General features: G+C 62.8%; 1 protein-coding gene across 1 annotated transcript in view; it reads left to right on the forward strand.

Moving 5' to 3' along the window:
- The window catches only part of UBA1 (ubiquitin like modifier activating enzyme 1), a 49735-nt gene that overhangs the window by 1665 nt on the left and 27783 nt on the right, over nucleotides 1-20287 (forward strand). Inside the window, 11 exon segments of the mRNA XM_072848943.1 lie at nucleotides 2267-2377; nucleotides 3567-3625; nucleotides 6893-7061; nucleotides 9119-9253; nucleotides 11236-11342; nucleotides 14708-14798; nucleotides 14896-15028; nucleotides 16747-16844; nucleotides 18024-18170; nucleotides 19166-19321; nucleotides 19406-19516. Coding sequence (XP_072705044.1) covers nucleotides 2267-2377; nucleotides 3567-3625; nucleotides 6893-7061; nucleotides 9119-9253; nucleotides 11236-11342; nucleotides 14708-14798; nucleotides 14896-15028; nucleotides 16747-16844; nucleotides 18024-18170; nucleotides 19166-19321; nucleotides 19406-19516 — 1317 coding nt within the window.

Raw genomic sequence — 20287 nt, forward strand, 5'->3', positions numbered from 1 at the left:
CCCAGTGCCCCCCCCAGTGTCCCTTGGTGTCACCCTCCATCCCTCGGTGTCACCCAGTGTCCCCCCCCAGTGTCCCCTGGTGTCACCCTGCATGCCCCGGTGTCACCCAGTGTCCCTCGGTGTCACCCAGTGTCCCCCCCAGTGTCCCTCACTGTCACCCAGTGTCCCTTGGTGTCACCCTCTATGCCCCGGTGTCACCCAGTGTCCCTCACTGTCACCCAGTGTCCCTCGGTGTCACCCTCTATGCCCTGGTGTCACCCAGTGTCCCCCCCAGTGTCCCTCGGTGTCACCCAGTGTCCCCTAGTGTCACCCTTTCCGTTCCCCGGTGTCCCCCTCTCTATCCCCTGGTGTCACCCCCAGTGTCCCTTGGTGTCACCCTCCATCCCTCAGTGTCCCTCAGTGTCACTCTCCATCCCCTGGTGTCACCCAGTGTCCCCCCCAGTGTCACCCAGGGTCCCTCAGTGTCACCCTCCATGCCCCGGTGTCACCCAGTGCCCCCCCCAGTGTCCCTTGGTGTCACCCTCCATCCCTCGGTGTCACCCAGTGTCCCCCTCCATCCCCTGGTGTCACCCTGCATGCCCCGGTGTCACCCAGTGTCCCTCGGTGTCACCCAGTGTCCCCCCCAGTGTCCCTCGGTGTCACCCAGTGTCCCCTAGTGTCACCCTTTCCATTCCCGGTGTCCCCCTCTCTATCCCCTGGTGTCACCCAGCGTCCTGGTGTCCCCCCAGTGTCCCTTGGTGTCCCCCTCCATCCCTCGGTGTCACCCAGTGTCCTCCTCCATCCTCTGGTGTCACCCAGTGTCCCCCCGGTGTCGTTCGGTGTCACCTGGTGTCACCCAGTATCCCCCAGTGCCACCCAGCGTCCCCCCCCGGTGTCCCTCGGTGTCACCCTCCATGCCCCGGTGTCACCCAGTGTCCCCCCAGTGTCCCCTGGTGTCACCCTGCATGCCCCGGTGTCACCCAGTGTCCCCCCCAGTGTCCCTCACTGTCACCCAGTGTCCCTCGGTGTCACCCTCTATGCCCTGGTGTCACCCAGTGTCCCTCGGTGTCACCCTCTATCCCTCGGTGTCACCCAGTGTCCCCTAGTGTCACCCTTTCCGTTCCCCGGTGTCCCCCTCTCTATCCCCTGGTGTCACCCAGTGTCCCCTGGTGTCCCCCCCAGTGTCCCTTGGTGTCCCCCTCCATCCCTCGGTGTCACCCAGCGTCCCCCCCAGTGTCCCTCGGTGTCACCCTGCATGCCCCGGTGTCACCCACTGTCCCTTGGTGTCACCCAGTGTCCCCCCCAGTGTCCCTCGGTGTCACCCTCCATCCCTCGGTGTCACCCTCTATGCCCCGGTGTCACCCAGTGTCCCCCCCAGTGTCACCCAGTGTCCCCTAGTGTCACCCTTTCCGTTCCCCGGTGTCCCCCTCTCTATCCCCTGGTGTCACCCAGCGTCCCCTGGTGTCCCCCTCCATCCCTCGGTGTCACCCAGTGTCCCCCTCCATCCCCTGGTGTCACCCGGTGTGTCCCCAGTGTCCCTCAGTGTCACCCTCTATGCCCCGGTGTCACCCAGTGTCCTCCCCAGTGTCCCTTGGTGTCACCCAGTGTCCCCTGGTGTCACCCGCTGCCACCCCATGTCCCCCCTAAATGTCACCCCAGTGTCACTCACTGCCCCCAGCATCACCCGCTGTCACCCCCTGTCCCTCCCGGTGTCACCCCATGTGTCACCTGGAGCCACTCTGTGTCCCTCGTGTGTCACCTACCACCCTTGGTGTCACCCGCTGCCACCCTACGTCCCCCCCAAACGTCACCCATTGTCCCCAGTGTCACCCCGTGTCCCTCCCAGTGTCACTCAGAGCCCCTGGTGTCACTGTGTCCCTCAGTGTCACCTCCAGTGTCACCCAGTGTCACCCCGTGTCCCTCCCAGTGTCACCCCGTGTGTCACCTGGTGCCACTGTATGTCCCTCGGTGCCACCCTGTGTGTCACCCACCACCCTCAGTGTCACCCGTTGTCCTCCCCAGCATCACCCACTGCCCCCAGCGTCACCCGATGTCACCCTATCTCCCTCCCGGTGTCACCTGGTGCCACCGATGCCACCGCCTGTCCCTTAGTGCCACCCTGCGTGTCACCCACCGCCCTCAGCCTCACCCGCTGCCACCCCCGTCCCCCCAAACATCATCCCCGTTGTCACCCTGGGTCCCTCCCTCTGTCACCCTCTGTGTCCCCCGCTGTCACCCCCCGCTGTCACCCCTGTCCCCAGCTGACCTCTGACCTCTGACCCCGCAGATGTCCAGCTCCCCGCTGTCGAAGAAGCGCCGCGTCTCCGGGTCCGAGCCGCCGACGGGCTCCAGCCGCGCCCCCGCCCGCGCCGTCCCCCCCAGCGTCACCCCCACCAACGTGAGTGTCACCTCCTGTCACCCGGTGTCACCCAGCTGCCACCCGGGTTTCCCCATCACCCCCGGGTGGCCCTGTCACCCCCCCGGGGGGGCCTTGTCACCTTGTCTAGTCTCATTGTCACCCCTGCGGTGCTCAGAGCCACCCCCGTCAATGAGAGTGTCACCCGGTGTCACCCAGATGTCCCCAGGTTTCCCCGTCACCCCCGGGTGGCCCTGTCACCCCCCCCAGAGGGGCCTTGTCACCTTTTCTGGTCTCGTTGTCACCCCTGCAGTGCTCAGAGCCACTCCCGTCAATGGGAGTGTCACCCGGTGTCACCTTGCTGTCACCCGGTGTCACCCAGCTGCCACCCGGGTTTCCCTGTCACACCCAGGTGGCCCTGTCACCCCCCCAGGGGGGCTTTGTCACCTTGTCTGGTCTCATTGTCACCCCTGCGGTGCTCAGAGCCACCCCTGTCAATGGGAGTGTCACCCGGTGTCACCCAGATGTCCCCAGGTTTCCCCGTCACCCCCGGGTGGCCCTGTCACCCCCCCGGGGGGGCCTTGTCACCTTCTCTGGTCTCATTGTCACCCCTGGGGTGCTCAGAGCCACCCCCGTCAATGGGAGTGTCACCCGGTGTCACCTTGCTGTCACCCGGTGTCACCCAGCTGCCACCCGGGTTTCCCTGTCACCCCCGGGTGGCCCTGTCACCTCCCCGGGGGGGCCTTGTCACCTTCTCTGGTCTCGTTGTCACCCCTGCGGTGCTCAGAGCTTCCTCTGCTCATGTGACTGTCACCCGGCGTCACGTGGCTGTCACCCACTGTCACTTTGCTGTCACCCAGGTGTCACTACGTGTCCTGGGGGGTGACACGTGTCCCCCCCGGTCCTTGTTGTCCCCTCTGCTCCGCTCAGAGCCCCCTCCCCCACCGGGTTTGTCACCCCCTATCACCCGCTCCCGGTGTCACCTGGCCCACCCTGTTGTCACCCGGATGTCACCCATTTGTCACCTCCCAGCTCTTCCTGCCCCACCCCGGGGTCACACAACTCCCCCCTCCCGCATCACCCGCTGTCACCCACCCGATGTCACCCGTTCGTCACCCCTTAAATCCGCTCCCCGTCCCGGGGTGACGCGGCACCCGGTGTCACCCGTCTGTCCCCTCTCGTCCCCTGTCCCCCCCCCTCGGTGACGCTGTTGTCACCTTGTCACCCCCAGGGCATGGCGAAGAACGGGGGCGAGGCCGAGATCGATGAGGGGCTGTACTCCCGCCAGCTGTGAGTACCCGCGGGTGGGGGCCCCTATGGATTTGGGGGCTCCATAGGTGCTCGGGTGGATCCCTATGGAGCTGGGGGGAGCTTCCTGGCTGCCTGGGTCCCCCAGGGGTGTTGGGGGTCCCTATGGATTTGGGGGGCTTCCAGGATGGCTGGGTCTCCCCAGGGGTGTTGGGGGTCCCTATGGATTTGGGGGCTCCATAGGTGCTCGGGTGGATCCCTATGGATTTGGGGGGGCTCCTGGCCGCCTGGGTCCCTCCCAGGGGTTTTTGGGGTCCCTATGGGCTTGGGGGTCCCTATGGATTTGGGGGCTCCCGGAAGTCTGGGTCCCCCCAGGGTGTTGGGGGTCCCTATGGATTTGGGGGCTCCCCAGAAGTCTGGGTCCCCCCCAGGGGTGTTGGGGGATCCCTATGGATTTGGGGGGCTCCATAGGTGCTTGGGTGGATCCCTATGGATTGGAGGGGGCTTCCCAGCTGCCTGGGTCCCCCAGGGGTGTTGGGGGTCCCTATGGATTTGGGGGCTCCCAGGATGGCTGGGTCTCCCCAGGGGTGTTGGGGGTCCCTATGGATTTGGGGGCTCCATAGGTGCTCGGGTGGATCCCTATGGAGTTGGGGGGCTCCCTGGCTGCCTGGGTCCCTCCCAGGGGTTTTTGGGGTCCCTATGGGCTTGGGGGCTCCCTATGGATTTGGGGGCTCCCCAGAAGTCTGGGTCCCCCTGGGGGTGTTGGGGGTCCCTATGGATTTGGGGGCTCCATAGGTGCTCGGGTGGATCCCTATGGATTTGGGGGCTCCTGGCCGCCTGGGTCCCTCCCAGGGGTTTTTGGGGTCCCTATGGGCTTGGGGGGCTCCTATGGATTTGGGGCTCCCCAGAAGTCTGGGTCCCCCCCAGGGGTGTTGGGGGATCCCTATGGATTTGGGGGCTCCATAGGTGCTCGGGTGGATCCCTATGGATTGGAGGGGGGGCTTCCCGGCTGCCTGGGTCCCCCCGGGGTGTTGGGGGTCCCTATGGATTTGGGGGCTTCCAGGATGGCTGGGTCCCCCCAGGGGGTGTTGGGGGGGTCCCTATGGATTTGGGGGGCTCTATAGGTGTTTGGGTGGATCCTTATGGATTTGGGGGGGCTCCTGGCCGCCTGGGTCCCTCCCAGGGGTTTTGGGGTCCCTATGGGCTTGGGGGGTCCCTATGGATTTGGGGGGCTCCCCAGAAGTCTGGGTCCCCCCCAGGGGTGTTGGGGGATCCCTATGGATTTGGGGGCTCCATAGGTGCTCGGGTGGATCCCTATGGATTGGGGGGGGGGCTTCCCAGCTGCCTGGGTCCCCCCAGGGGTGTTGGGGGTCCCTATGGATTTGGGGGGCTCCCAGGATGGCTGGGTCCCCCCAGGGGGTGTTGGGGGGTCCCTATGGATTTGGGGGGCTCCATAGGTGCTTGGGTGGATCCCTATGGATTGGGGGGGGGCTTCCTGGCTGCCTGGGTCCCCCAGGGGTGTTGGGGGGTCCCTATGGATTTGGGGGGCTTCCAGGATGGCTGGGTCCCCCAGGGGTGTTGGGGGTCCCTATGGATTTGGGGGCTCCATAGGTGCTTGGGTGGATCCCTATGGATTGGGGGGGGGCTTCCCAGCTGCCTGGGTCCCCCAGGGGTGTTGGGGGTCCCTATGGATTTGGGGGCTTCCAGGATGGCTGGGCCCCCCCAGGGGGTGTGGGGGGGTCCCTATGGATTTGGGGGGCTCCATAGGTGCTTGGGTGGATCCCTATGGATTGGGAGGGGGCTTCCCGGCTGCCTGGGTCCCCCAGGGGTGTTGGGGGTCCCTATGGATTTGGGGGCTCCATAGGTGCTCGGGTGGATCCCTATGGATTTTGGGGGGCTCCCCAGAAGTCTGGGTCCCCCAGGGGTGTTGGGGGATCCCTATGGATTTGGGGGCTCCATAGGTGCTTGGGTGGATCCCTATGGATTGGAGGGGGAGCTTCCCGGCTGCCTGGGTCCCCCGGGGTGTTGGGGGTCCCTATGGATTTGGGGGGCTTCCAGGATGGCTGGGTCCCCCAGGGGTGTTGGGGGTCCCTATGGATTTGGGGGCTCCATAGGTGCTTGGGTGGATCCCTATGGATTGGGGGCTTCCCAGCTGCCTGGGTCCCCCAGGGGTGTTGGGGGTCCCTATGGATTTGGGGGGCTTCCAGGATGGCTGGGTCCCCCTAGGGGTGTTGGGGGATCCCTATGGATTTGGGGGCTCCATAGGTGCTTGGGTGGATCCCTATGGATTGGGAGGGGGCTTCCCGGCTGCCTGGGTCCCCCCAGGGGTGTTGGGGGTCCCTATGGATTTGGGGGGCTCCATAGGTGCTCGGGTGGATCCCTATGGATTTTGGGGGCTCCCCAGAAGTCTGGGTCCCCCAGGGGTGTTGGGGGATCCCTATGGATTTGGGGGCTCCATAGGTGCTTGGGTGGATCCCTATGGATTGGAGGGGAGCTTCCGGCTGCCTGGGTCCCCCCGGGGTGTTGGGGGTCCCTATGGATTTGGGGGGCTTCCAGGATGGCTGGGTCCCCCCAGGGGTGTTGGGGGTCCCTATGGATTTGGGGGCTCCATAGGTGCTCGGGTGGATCCCTATGGATTTGGGGGGGGCTTCCTGGCCGCCTGGGTCCCTCCCAGGGGTTTTTGGGGTCCCTATGGGCTTGGGGGCTCCCTATGGATTTGGGGGGGCTCCCCAGATGTCTGGTCCCCCGGGGGTGTTGGGGGGTCCCTATGGATTTGGGGGGCTCCCCAGATGTCTGGGTCCCCCCGGGGGTGTTGGGGGATCCCTATGGATTTGGGGGGCTCCATAGGTGCTTGGGTGGATCCCTATGGATTGGAGGGGGGAGCTTCCTGGCTGCCTGGGTCCCCCCCGGGAGTGTTGGGGGTCCCTATGGATTTGGGGGCTTCCAGGATGGCTGGGTCCCCAGGGGTGTTGGGGGTCCCTATGGATTTGGGGGCTCCATAGGTGTTTGGGTGGATCCTTATGGAGTTGGGGGTGGGGCTCCCTGGCCGCCTGGGTCCCTCCCAGGGGTTTTTGGGGTCCCTATGGGCTTGGGGGGTCCCTATAGATTTGGGGGCTCCCCAGATGTCTGGGTCCCTCCTGGCATTTTAGGGGTCCCCATGGAACTGGGGGGGTCCCTATGGATGTGGGGGGCTCCCAGGATGTTTGAGTCCCTCCCAGGTACCTTCAGCCATTTCCGGGGACCTTGGGGGACGCCGGGGGACCCTGTGAGGATTTGGGGACCCCTTGACCCCCCTTTTTCTCCCCCCAGGTACGTGCTGGGCCACGAGGCGATGAAGCGGATGCAGACGTCCAACGTCCTGGTGTCGGGGCTGCGGGGGCTGGGGGTGGAGGTGGCCAAAAACCTGGTGCTGGGGGGGGTCAAATCCGTCACCCTCCACGACCCCCAACCTGCCGCCTGGCCTGACCTCGCCTCCCAGGTGAGCTAATTAACCTCCTGCGCTTAATTAACCCCCCCCGCGTTAATTAACCCCCCCACTTTGGGGCAGGTAACCCCCGTGAGGGGCTGGTTTTTAGGGGGGGTTGCGTGTCTGGGCTGAGCTGAATACCTCCCCCCGGGTGCAATTAATCTACTCTAGAGTCGTTATCAGGGTTCATCAGAGCAATTAAATGTCGCTGACGTGGTAATTAATTAATTTGGGGGGTAGTTAATTAATACGGGGGTAATTGATTAATCTGGGGGGTAATTAGATCCCATGCGGGGTGGTTGTGTGGGGTGATGGGGTTGCCGAGGGGAGCTAAATGCTCCCCCCCGGGTAATTAATTCCCCCTGGGGTCGTTATTAGGGCTCATCAGGGGAGTTAAATGTCCGCCATTGGGTAATTAATTAACCTGGGGGTAATTAATTAATCTGGGGGGTAATTAGACCCTATGGGGGGTGGTTGTGTGGGGTGATGGGGTTGCTGAGGGGAGCTACATGCTCCCCCCCGAGGTAATTAATTCCCCCTGGGGTCGTTATTAGGGCTCATCAGGGGAGTTAAATGTCCGCTGTGGGGTAATTAATTAATCTGGGGGGTAATTAATTAATCTGGGGGGTAATTAGATCCCATGGGGGGTGGTTGTGTGGGGTGATGGGGTTGCCTGGGGAGCTAAATGCTCCCCCCCGAGGTAATTAATTCCCCCTGGGGTCGTTATTAGGGCTCATCAGGGGAGTTAAATGTCTGCCATTGGGTAATTAATTAACCTGGGGGTAATTAATTAATCTGGGGGGCAATTAGACTCCGGGGGAGGGTGGTTATGGAGGGTGATTGGGTGGCCGAGGGGAGCTAAATGCTCCCCCCCGGGGTAATTAATTCCCCCTGGGGTCGTTATTAGGGCTCATCAGGGGAGTTAAATGTCCGCTATGGGGTAATTAATTAATGTGGGGGGTAATTAATTAATCTGGGGGTAATTAGATCCCATGAGGGGTGGTTGTGTGGGGTGATGGGGTTGCCTGGGGAGCTAAATGCCCCCCCGGGATAATTAATTTGATGGGGGGATAAATATCCCGCCATGGCCCTTAAATACCCCCCCAAAACCTTAAATACCCTCCTGGGGGCCTATAGACCCCCCCTAAAGCCTTAAATACCCTCCTGGGAACCTATAGACCCCCCCCAAAGCCTTAAATACCCTCCTGGGGGCCTATAGACCCTCCCCAAAGCCTTAAATACCCTCCTGGGGGCCTATAGACCCCCCCAAAGCCTTAAATACTCTCCTGGGAACCTATAGAACCCCCCCAAAGCCTTAAATACCCTCCTGGGGGCCTCTAGACCCCCCAAACCCTTAAATACCCTCCTGGGGGCTTATAGACCCCCCCAAAGCCTTAAATACCCTGCTGGGGGCCTATAGACCCCCCCAAACCCTTAAATACCCTCCTGGGGGCCTATAGACCCCCCAAAACCTTAAATACCCTCCTGGGGCCTATAGACCCCCTAAAGCCTTAAATACTCTCCTGGGAACCTATAGACCCCCCCAAAACCTTAAATACCCTCCTGGGGGCCTATAGACCCCCCCTAAAGCCTTAAATACTCTCCTGGGGACCTATAGACCCCCCCCAAAGCCTTAAATACCCTGCTGGGGGCCTATAGACCCCCCCCCCAACCCCTTAAATACCCTCCTGGGGGCATATAGACCCCCAAAGCCTTAAATACCCTGCTGGGGCCCTATAGACCCCCCCAAACCCCTAAAAACCCTCCCGGGGGCCTATAGACCGCCCCCCAAAGCCTTAAATACCCTCCTGGGGGCCTATAGACCCCCCCCAAAGCCTTAAATACCCTCCTGGGGGCCTATAGACCCCCCCAAGCATTAAATACCCTCCTGGGGGCCTAAATACCCCCACGGTGCCTAAACACCCCCAAGCTCTTAAATACGCCCCAAATATCCCCGTGGGTGCCCTAAATCCCCTATAGATTCCCTGGGGGGCTCCCTGGGTGTTGGGGGGTCTCTGGGTGGGTTGTGGGGACCCCCGACCTTGTTTGTTGTTGTTCCCCCCCCCAAGTTCTACCTGCGGGAGGAAGACGTGGGGCAGAACCGGGCGGAGGCGACGCTGCCCCGATTAGCGGAGCTCAACGCCTACGTGGCCGTCAGCAGCACCCGCCAGCCCCTCAGCCAGGACCTGCTCGCACCCTTCCAGGTACACCCGGGGCTGCCTGTACCCCCCCCGGGGCTGCCTGTACCCCCTACGTCTGCCTGTACCCCCTACGTCTGCCTGTACCCCCTACGTCTGCCTGTAGCCCGTCTGTGTCCCTCTTTTCTTCCCCCAAATCAACCCTGGGGTCAATTATTTGGGCGTCCGACTGTCCTTCACGTGGCCGACTGTCCTTCACGTGGCCGACTGTAACCCCTTGGGGACGGCTGTACCCCCAACAGCTGCCTGTAGCCCGTCTGTGTCCCTCTTTTCTTCCCCCAAATCAACCCTGGAGCCAATTATTGGGCGTCCGACTGTCCTTCACGTGGCCGACTGTCTTTCACGTGGCTGACTGTAACCCTTCGGGGACAGCTGTACCCCCAACAGCTGCCTGTAGCCCGTCTGTGTCCCTCTTTTCTTCCCCCAAATCAACCTTGGAGCCAATTATTGGGCGTCCGACTGTCTTTCACGTGGCCGACTGTCTTTCATGTGGCCGACTGTAACCCTTCGGGGACTGCTGTACCCCCAACAGCTGCCTGTACCCCGTCTGTGTCCCTCTTTTCTTCCCCCAAATCAACCCTGGGGTCAATTATTTGGGCGTCTGACTGTCCTTCACGTGGCCGACTGTAACCCCTTGGGGACGGCTGTACCCCCAACAGCTGCCTCTACCCCATCTGTGTCCCTCTTTTCTTCCCCCAAATCAACCCTGGGGTCAATTATTTGGGCGTCCGACTGTCCTTCACGTGGACGACTGTAACCCCTTGGGGACGGCTGTACCCCCAACAGCTGCCTGTACCACTCAGGGACAGCTGTGTCCCCTGGGACAGCCGTGGCCTCCCCACAGGCTTTTGTCTGTGAGTCCGGCTGTACTTCATGTGGCCTACTGTAACCTCTGTGGCTGGTTGTACCCCCAACAGCCGCCTGTGCCCCTCCTTGCTGACAGTTATGACCACAAGAACAGCGGTGGCCTCCCCACAACCATCCCCAGTGTCATTTGTCCGTCTGTCCGGCTGTACTTGGGGGCCGACTGTAACCTCTGTGGCCGGTTGTACCCCCAACAGCCACGTATATCTACCCTGGCGATGGTTGTGTCCCCTGGGACAGCGGTGGCTTCCCCACAACCATCCCTGGGGCTGTTTGTGTCTGTGTCCCGCTGTCCGTGCGTCTGGTTGTGCGTCCGCCTGTATCTCTCCGTAGCTGCTTGTGTCTTCGTGGCCGCCTGTACCCACCCAGGACCATCTGTACCCACCCAGCCCCCCCTGTGCCCCCCATTTTCGGGGTCTGAGGGTCTCCACGTGCTGTTCCCTGTCCGTCTGTCTGCCTGGTTGTGCGTCCGCCTGTACCTCTCCATGGCTGCTTGTGTCTCCGTGGCCGCCTGTACCCACCCAGGACCATCTGTACCCCCCAGGACCCCCTGTACCCCCCATTTTCGGGGTCTGAGGGTCTCCACGTGCCATTCCCTGTCCGTCTGTCTGCCTGGTTGTTGTCCGCCTGTACCTCTCCATGGCTGCTTGTGTCTCCGTGGCCACCTGTACCCACCCAGGACCATCTGTACCCCCCAGGACCCCCTGTACCCCCCATTTTCTGGGTCTGAGGGTCTCCACATGCCGTTCCCTGTCCGTCTGTCTGCCTGGTTGTTGTCCGCCTGTACCTCTCCATGGCTGCTTGTGTCTCCGTGGCCGCCTGTACCCACCCAGGACCATCTGTACCCACCAGCCCCCCCGTACCCCCCATTTTCTGGGTCTGAGGGTCTCCACGTGCCGTTCCCTGTCCGTCTGTCTGCCTGGTTGTGCGTCTGCCTGTACCTCTCCGTGGTTCCTTGTCTCTCCATGGCTGCCTGTACCCCTCAAATCCTTCCCATAATGTCCCCGTGGGGGGGGGGGGGGGGGTGTTATTCAACCCCGGTGGCCTCCTGTCCGTCCGCCCCCTTGTCCGTCTGTCCGTCCCCCGCCCCGGGTGACAGGCGGACCCATGTCCCCTCTCTATAGGTGGTGGTGTTGACCAATTCGTCGCTGGAGGAGCAGCTCTGGGTCGGGGACTTCTGCCACAGCCACGGCATCAAGCTGGTGGTGGCCGACACCCGCGGGCTTTTCGGGTGAGCCCCACGCCTGGGCGCCCTCTATAGGGTCTCCTGTATGCCTGGGTGCCATCTATAGGGTCTCCTGTATGCTTGGGTGCCCTCTATAGGGTCTCCTGTATGCTTGGGTGCCTTCTATAGGGTCTCCCAGATGCTTGAGTCCCTTCTATAGGGTTTCCCGGGTCCCTTCTGTAGGGTGTCCCAGATTCCTGGGTCCCTTCTATAGGGTCTCCCGCATGTCTGGGTCCTTTCTGTAGGGTCTCCTGTATGCCTGGGTGCCTATTATAGGGTCTCCTGTATGCTTGGGTGCCCTCTATAGGGTCTCCTGTATGCTTGGGTGCCTTCTATAGGGTCTCCCAGATGCTTGGGTCCCTTCTATAGGGTTTCCCGGGTCCCTTCTGTAGGGTGTCCCAGATTCCTGGGTCCCTTCTATAGGGTCTCCCGCATGTCTGGGTCCCTTCTATAGGGTCTCCTGTATGCCTGGGTGCCTTCTATAGGGTTTCCCGGGTCCCTGGGTCCCTTCTGTAGGGTGTCCCAGATTCCTGGGTCCCTTCTATAGGGTCTCCCGCATGTCTGGGTCCCTTCTATAGGGTCTCCTGTACGCCTGGGTGCCTTCTATAGGGTTTCCCGGGTCCCTGGGTCCCTTCTGTAGGGTGTCCCAGATTCCTGGGTCCGTTCTATAGGGTCTTCTGCATGTCTGGGTCCCTTCTGTAGGGTCTCCTGTATGCCTGGGTGCCTATTATAGGGTCTCCTGTATGATTGGGTGCCTTCTATAGGGTGTCCCAGATGCGTGGGTCCCTTCTATAGGGTCTCCCGCATGCCTGGGTCCCTTCTATAGGGTCTCCCACATGCCTGGGTCCCTTCTATAGGGTCTCCTGTATGCCTGGGTGCCTATTATAGGGTCTCCCGTATGATTGGGTGCCTTCTATAGGGTGTCCCAGATGCCTGGGTCCCTTCTATAGGGTCTCCCGTATGCCTGGGTCCCTTCTGTAGGGTCTCCTGTACACCTGGGTGACTTCTATAGGGTTTTCCAGGTCCCTGGGTCCCTTCTGTAGGGTGTCCCAGATGCGTGGGTCCCTTCTATAGGGTCTCCCGCATGCCTGGGTCCCTTCTATAGGGTCTCCCACATGCCTGGGTCCCTTCTATAGGGTCTCCTGTATGCCTGGGTGCCTTCTGTAGGGTTTCCTGGGTCCCTGACTTCCTTCTGTAGGGTCTCCCGCATGCCTGGGTCCCTTCTATAGGGTGCCCTGGGTGCCTGGCTCCCTTCTATAGGGTCTCCCCCAGTTACCTCGGTCCCTTGTATATGCTCTCCTGGATGCCTGGGTCCCTTCTATAGGGTCTTTTGGATGCCTGGGTCCCTTCTATAGGGTCTCCTGGCTGCCCAGGTCCCTTCTATAGGGTCTCCCTGACACCTGGGTCCCTTCTAGGGGTCTCCCCCAGTTACCTGGTACCCTTCTATAGGGTCTCCCCCAGTTACCTGGGTCCCTTGTATAGGGTCTCTTGGATGCCTGGGTCCCTTGTATAGCGTCTCTTGGATGCCTGAGTCCCTTCTATAGGCTCTCCCGGACACCTGGGTCCTTTCTATAGGGTCCCCTAGATGCCTGGGTCCCTTTAGGGTGGTGTCCCAGATACCTGGGTCCCTTGTATAGGGTCTCCTGGCTGCCTGGGTCCCTTCTATAGGGTCTCCCAGATGCCTGGGTCCTTTCTACAGGGTCTCGTGGATGCCTGGGTCCCTTCTAGGGGTCTCCCGGACACCTGGTACCCTTCTATAGGGTCTCCCCCAGTTACCTGGGTCCTTTGTCTAGGGTCTCTTGGATGCCTGGGTCCCTTCTATAGGGTCTCCCAGATGCTTGGGTCCTTTCTATAGGGTCTCCCGGATGCCTGGGTCCTTTCTATAGGGCCTCCCAGATGCCTGGGTCCTTTTTGGGTGGTGTCCCAGATGCCTGGCTCCCTTCTATAGGGTCTCTTGGATGCCTGGGTCCCTTCTATAGGGTCTCTTGGATGCCTGGGTCCCTTCTATAGGGTCTCCCGGATGCCTGGGTCCTTTCTATAGGGTCTCCCGGATGCCTGGGTCCCTTTTGGGTGGTGTCCCAGATGCCTGGCTCCCTTCTATAGGGTCTGTTGGATGCCTGGGTCCCTTCTATGGGGTCTCCCGGATGCTTGGGTCCTTTCTGTAGGGTCTCCCGGATGCCTGGGTCCTTTCTATAGGGTCTCCCAGATGCCTGGGTCCCTTCTATAGAGTGTCCCAGATGCCTGGCTCCCTTCTATAGGGTCTGTTGGATGCCTGGGTCCCTTCTATGGGGTCTCCCAGATGCTTGGGTCCTTTCTATAGGGTCTCCCGGATGCCTGGGTCCTTTCTATAGGGTATCCCAGATGCCTGGGTCCTTTTTGGGTGGTGTCCCAGATGCCTGGCTCCCTTCTATAGGGTCTCCCAGATGCCTGGGTCCCTTCTATAGGGTCTCCCGGATGCCTGGGTCCTTTCTATAGGGTCTCCCGGATGCCTGGGTCCCTTCTATAGGGTCTCCCGGATGCCTGGGTCCTTTCTATAGGGTCTCCCGGATGCCTGGGTCCCTTCTATAGGGTCTCCCGGATGCCTGGGTCCTTTCTATAGGGTCTCCTAGATGCCTGGGTCCCTTTTGGGTGGTGTCCCAGATACCTGGCTCCCTTCTATAGAGTCTCCCGGATGCTTGGGTCCTTTCTATAGGGTCTCCCGGATGCCTGGGTCCTTTCTATAGGGTCTCCCAGATGCCTGGGTCCCTTTTGGGTGGTGTCCCAGATGCCTGGGTCCCTTCTATAGGGTCTGTTGGATGCCTGGGTCCCTTCTATAGGGTCTCCCAGATGCTTGGGTCCTTTCTATAGGGTCTCCCGGATGCCTGGGTCCTTTCTATAGGGTATCCCAGATGCCTGGGTCCTTTTTGGGTGGTGTCCCAGATGCCTGGCTCCCTTCTATAGGGTCTCCCAGATGCCTGGGTCCCTTCTATAGGGTCTCCCGGATGCCTGGGTCCTTTCTATAGGGTCTCCCGGATGCCTGGGTCCCTTCTATAGGGTCTCCCGGATGCCTGGGTCCTTTCTATAGGGTCTCTTGGATGCCTGGGTCCCTTTTGGGTGGTGTCCCAGATGCCTGGGTCCTTTCTATAGGGTCTCCCGGATGCCTGGGTCCTTTCTATAGGGTCTCCCGGATGCCTGGGTCCCTTCTATAGGGTCTCCCGGATGCCTGGGTCCTTTCTATAGGGTCTCGCGGATGCCTGGGACCTTTCTATAGGGTCTCCCAGATGCCTGGGTCCCTTTTGGGTGGTGTCCCAGATGCCTGGGTCCTTTCTATAGGGTCTTGCGGATGCCTGGCTCCCCTGGCTGACCCCTCCCTCCCTCCCCCCCCATTTTAGGCAGCTTTTCTGCGATTTTGGGGACGACATGGTGGTGACGGACACCAACGGGGAGCAACCCCTCAGCGCCATGGTTTCCATGGTGACCAAGGTACCGCCTCCCCGGGGGTCCCCTGCGGGTGGGCGTCGGGCGACCCCCCGGGCGCCGGGGTCCCCTCAGCACCCTACGTGTGTCCCCCCCCACCCAGGGGTGCCCCGGGGAGGTGACGTGCCTGGACGAGGCGCGTCACGGCTTCGAGACGGGCGATTTCGTCACCTTCACCGAGGTGGAGGGGATGGAGGAGCTGAACGGCTGCGGCCCCGTCGAGATCCGCGTCCTCGGTGAGCCCGGGCGGCCCCTCCCTTCTATAGGGTGCCCCGGGCGCCCGGGTCCCCTCTATAGGGTGCCCCGGGCGCCTGGGTCCCTTCTATAGGGTGTCCTGGACGCCCGGGTCCCTTCTATAGGGTGTCCCGGGCGCCAGGGTCCCTTCTATAGGGTGTCCCGGGCGCCAGGGTCCCTTCTATAGGGTGTCCCGGACGCCTGTGTCCCCTCTATAGGGCGTCCTGGATGCCTGCGTCCCCTCTAGAGGGTGCCCCAGACGCCTGGGTCCCCTCTATAGGGTGCCCTGGATGCCTGGGTCCCTTCTATAGGGTGTCCTGGATGCCTGCGTCCCCTCTATAGGGCGTCCTGGATGCCTGCGTCCCCTCTAGAGGGTGCCCCAGACGCCTGGGTCCCTTCTATAGGGTGTCCCGGGCGCCAGGGTCCCTTCTATAGGGTGCCCCGGACACCCGGGTCCCCTCTATAGGGCGTCCTGGATGCCTGCATCCCTTCTATAGGGTGTCCCAGATGCCTGGGTCCCCTCTATAGGGCGTCCTGGATGCCCACATCCCTTCTATAGGGTGCCCCGGATGCCTGGGTCCCTTCTATAGGGTGCCCCGGATGCCTGGGTCCCTTCTATAGGGTGCCCCGGATGTTTGGGTCCCTTCTATAGGGGACCCCGGACGCCTGCGTCCCTTCTAGAGGGTGCCCCGGACGCCCGGGTCCCTTCTATAGGGTGCCCCGGATGCCCGGGTCCCTTCTATAGGGCGTCCTGGATGCCTGCATCCCCTCTGTAGGGTGCCCCGGACGCCCGGGTCCCTTCTATAGGGTGTCCCGGACGCCTGGGTCCTTTCTATAGGGTGCCCCGGATGCCCGGGTCCCCTCTATAGGGTGCCCCGGACGCCCGGGTCCCTTCTATAGGGTGTCCCGGACGCCTGGGTCCCTTCTATAGGGTGCCCCAGATGCCTGCGTCCCCTCTATAGGGCGTCCTGGATGCCTGCATCCCCTCTATAGGGTGTCCCTGATGCCCAGGTCCCTTCCGTAGGGTGCCCCGGATGCCCGGGTCCCTTCCGTAGGGTGTCCCGGACGCCCGGGTCCCTTCTATAGGGTGTCCAAGATGCCTGTGTCCCCTCTATAGGGTGCCCTGGATGCCCGGGTCCCTTCTATAGGGTGTCCCAGACGCCCGGGTCCCTTCTAGGGGGTCTCCCGGATGCCTGGGTGTCTTCTGGAGGGTGTCCTGGTTGCCTGGGTCCTTTCTATAGGGTCTCCTGGACACCTGGGTCCTTTCTATAGGGTCTCCTGGATGCCTGGGTCCTTTCTATAGGGTCTCCCGGATGCCTGGGGTCCCTTCTATAGGGTCTCCTGGACACCTGGGTCACTTCTATAGGGTGCCCCAGACACCTGGGTCCCTTCTAGGGGGCCTCCTATATGCCTGGGTGCCTTCTATAGGGTCTCGGGGACACCTGGCTGCCTTCTATAGGGTCTGGCGGACACCTGGATCCCTTCTATAGGGTCTCCCAGACGCCTGGATCCCTTCCATAGGGTGCCCCGGGCACGTGGGTCCCTTGGGGGTGGCACCCCAGACGCCTGGGTCCCTTCTATAGGGTCTCCCGGATGCCTGCGTCCCTCCTAGGGGGTCTCCCAGATGTCTTTAGGGTTCTATAGGGTCTGCCGGACACCTGCGTCCCTTCTATAGGGTGCCCGGGCGCCCGGGTCCCTTGGTGACGGCCCCTCCCCCCAGGGCCGTACACGTTCAGCATCGGGGACACCAGCGGGTTCGGGGACTACGTGAGGGGGGGCATCGTCACCCAGGTCAAGATGCCCAAGCACATCCGCTTCGTGAGTGGCACTGGGAGGGACTGGGGGGCACTGGGAGGGGACTGGGGGCACTGGGAGGGGACTGGGAGGGGACTGGGGGCATTGGGAGGGGACTGGGGGGCACTGGGAGAGGACTGAGGGGCATTGGGAGGGGACTGGGGGGCACTGGGAGGGCACTGGGGAGCATTGGGAGGGGACTGGGGGGCACTGGGAGGGGACTGAGGGGCACTGGGAGGGGACTAGGGGGCACTGGGAGGGACTGGGAGGGGACTGGGGGGCATTGGGAGGGGACTGGGAGGGACTGGGGGGCACTGGGAGAGGACTGGGGGGCACTGGGAGGGGACTGGGGGCACTGGGAGGGGACTGGGGGGCATTGGGAGGGGACTGGGAGGGGACTGGGGGCACTGGGAGGGGACTGGGGGCACTGGGAGGGACTAGGGGCACTGGGAGGGACTGGGAGGGGACTGGGGGACACTGGGAGGGGACTGGGGGGCATTGGGAGGGACTGGGAGGGGACTGGGGGCACTGGGAGGGACTGGGGGGCACTGGGAGGGACTAGGGGCACTGGGAGGGACTGGGAGGGGACTGGGGGGCATTGGGAGGGGACTGGGAGGGGACTGGGGGCACTGGGAGGGGACTGGGGGCACTGGGAGGCACTGGGAGGGGACTGGGAGGCACTGGGAGGGGACTGGGGGGCATTGGGAGGGGACTGGGGGCACTGGGAGGGACTAGGGGCACTGGGAGGGACTGGGAGGGGACTGGGGGACACTGGGAGGGGACTGGGGGGCATTGGGAGGGACTGGGAGGGGACTGGGGGCACTGGGAGGGACTGAGACAGATGAGGAGGTGCTAGGAGGGGACTGGGGGCACTGGGAGGGACTGGGAGGGGACTGGGGGGCACTGGGAGGGGACTAGGGGGCACTGGGAGGGACTGGGACAGATGAGGTGCTAGGAGGGGACTGGGGGCAGACTGGGAGCTCTGGGAGGGACTGGGGGCAGACTGGGAGGGGACTAGGGGGCACTGGGAGGGATTGGGGAGCACTGGGAGGTACTGGGGGCAGTGAGAGGTCATCAGGGGGCACTGGGAGGGAACTGGGGGGATACTGGGGAGGACTGGGAGAGGATTGGGGGGATACTGGGAGGGCACTGGGGTATACTGGGAGGCACTGGGAGCTCACCCGTCGTCCCCCCCGTCCCCAGAAGCGGCTGCGGGAGGCGCTGGTGGAGCCGGAGCTGATGATCACCGACTTCGGGAAGGCAGAGAGACCTCCCATCATGCACTGGGGCTGGCAGGCCCTGCACCGCTTCATACGCCAACATGGCCGCCCGCCTCGGCCACGCCACCAGGTGGGGACACCGGGGACCTTGGGGACATCGCAGGGGGCCTGGGGACACGGGGAACGTTGAGGGTGTTGGGGACGTTGAGGAGATGGAGGCCACCAGGTCTTGCACCAAGATGGCCGCCCACCATGGCACGACCACCATTTGGGGACGTTGGGGACATTGGGGACGTGGAGGCCACCATGTCCTGCACCAAGATGGCCGCCCACCATGGCACGACCACCAGTTGGGGACACTGGGGACATGGAGGCCACCATGTCCTGCACCAAGATGGCCGCCCACCATGGCACGACCACCATTTGGGGACGTTGGGGACATTGGGGACGTGGAGGCCACCAGGTCCTGCACCAAGATGGCCGCCCACCATGGCACGACCACCATATGGGGACATTGGGGACATCGGAGTGTTGAGGACATGGGGGACATTGGGGACGTGGAGGCCACCATGTCCTGCACCAAGATGGCCGCCCACCATGGCACGACCACCATTTGGGGACACTGGGGACATGGAGGCCACCAGGTCTTGCACCAACGTGGCCGCCCACCATGGCCCCACCACTGTTTGGGGACGTTGGGGACATCGGGGTGCTGGGGACGTGGAGGCCACCGTATCCTGCACCAATATGGCCGCCCACCACGGTGCCACCACAGCTTGGGGACACTGGGGGTGTCGGGGACATTGGGGACCATGGGAGGTGTTGGGGACGCTGGGGGACATTGAGGACAGGGAGGCCACCAGGTCCTGCACCGACACAGCCACCCACCACGGCCCCACCACCACTTGGGGACGTTGGGGACATCAAGGCCATGGGGGTGTTGGGGACATTGGAGACGTTGGGGACATCGAGGCCACCGTGAGGGACATCGAGGCCACGGAGACCCCCACCTCCTTCACCAACACCCCATCGCTACTTGCGGCTCCGCCTTTCTCCACGGGTGCTCCTGAGGGTCCTCCATGATGTCCCCAGAGATGTCCCTCAAGGTCCTTTGTCCCCACCCAGGGTGACGCGGCAGAGGTGGTGGCCTTGACCCGGGAGGTGGCCCCGGGGGCCGAACTGGACGAGGAGCTGCTGCGGGAACTGGCCTTCCAGGCCACCGGTGACCTGGCCCCCGTCAACGCCTTCATCGGGGGGTTGGCGGCCCAGGAGGTCATGAAGGTACGGGCCACCCGGGTCCCCTCCCCGGCCACCCGGGTCCCCTCCCCGGGCCACCGGGTCCCCTAACGAGGACCTGTGACGCAGGCGGTGTCGGGGAAGTTCACGCCCATCACCCAGTGGCTCTACTTTGACGCGTTGGAGTGTCTCCCCGAGGAGAACAAGGAGACGGTTCTCACTGAGGAGCAGTGTCGCCCGGTGAGCACCCATGGGTGGGGCCGGCTGGGGGTGGGGGTCGGTCGGGTGGCACCCATGGGTGGTATCTCCTTGGGGTTGGCGTTGGTTGAGGGACGTCTGGTGGAGGACACTTGTGGGTTGGGCGTGTTCTTGACATCGCCCATGGGTTGCCCATGAGCACCCATGGGTGGCATCTCCTTGGGGTGGACGTTAGCCATGGGGCACCCATGGGTGGCATCTCCTTGGGGTGGACAGTAGGCATGGGGCACCCATGGGTGGCATCTCCTTGGGGTGGACAGGAGGCATGGGGCACCCATGGGTGGCATCTCCTTGGGGTTGGCGTTGGTTGAGGGACGTTTGGTGGAGGACGCTCGTGGGTTGGGCGTGTTCTTGACGTCGCCCATGAGCACCCATGGGTGGCATCTTCTTGAGGTGGACGTTAGCCATGGGGCAGCCATGGGTGGCATCTCCTTGGGGTTGGCATTGGTTGAGGGACATTTGGTGGAGGACACTCGTGGGTTGGGCGTGTTCTTGACGTCACCCATGGGTTGCCCATGAGCACCCATGGGTGGGATCTCCTTGGGGTGGACGTTAGCCATGGGGCACCCATGGGTGGCATCTCCTTGGGGTGGACGTTAGCCATGGGGCACCCATGGGTGGCATCTCCTTGGGGTGGACAGGAGGCATGGGGCACCCATGGGTGGCATCTCCTTGGGGTGGACAGTAGGCATGGGGCACCCATGGGTGGCATCTCCTTGGGGTTGGCGTTGGTTGAGGGACGTTTGGTGGAGG

Source organism: Ciconia boyciana, chromosome 34 (genome assembly GCF_034638445.1).
Source record: "Ciconia boyciana chromosome 34, ASM3463844v1, whole genome shotgun sequence".
NCBI classification, from domain to species: Eukaryota; Metazoa; Chordata; class Aves; order Ciconiiformes; family Ciconiidae; genus Ciconia; species Ciconia boyciana.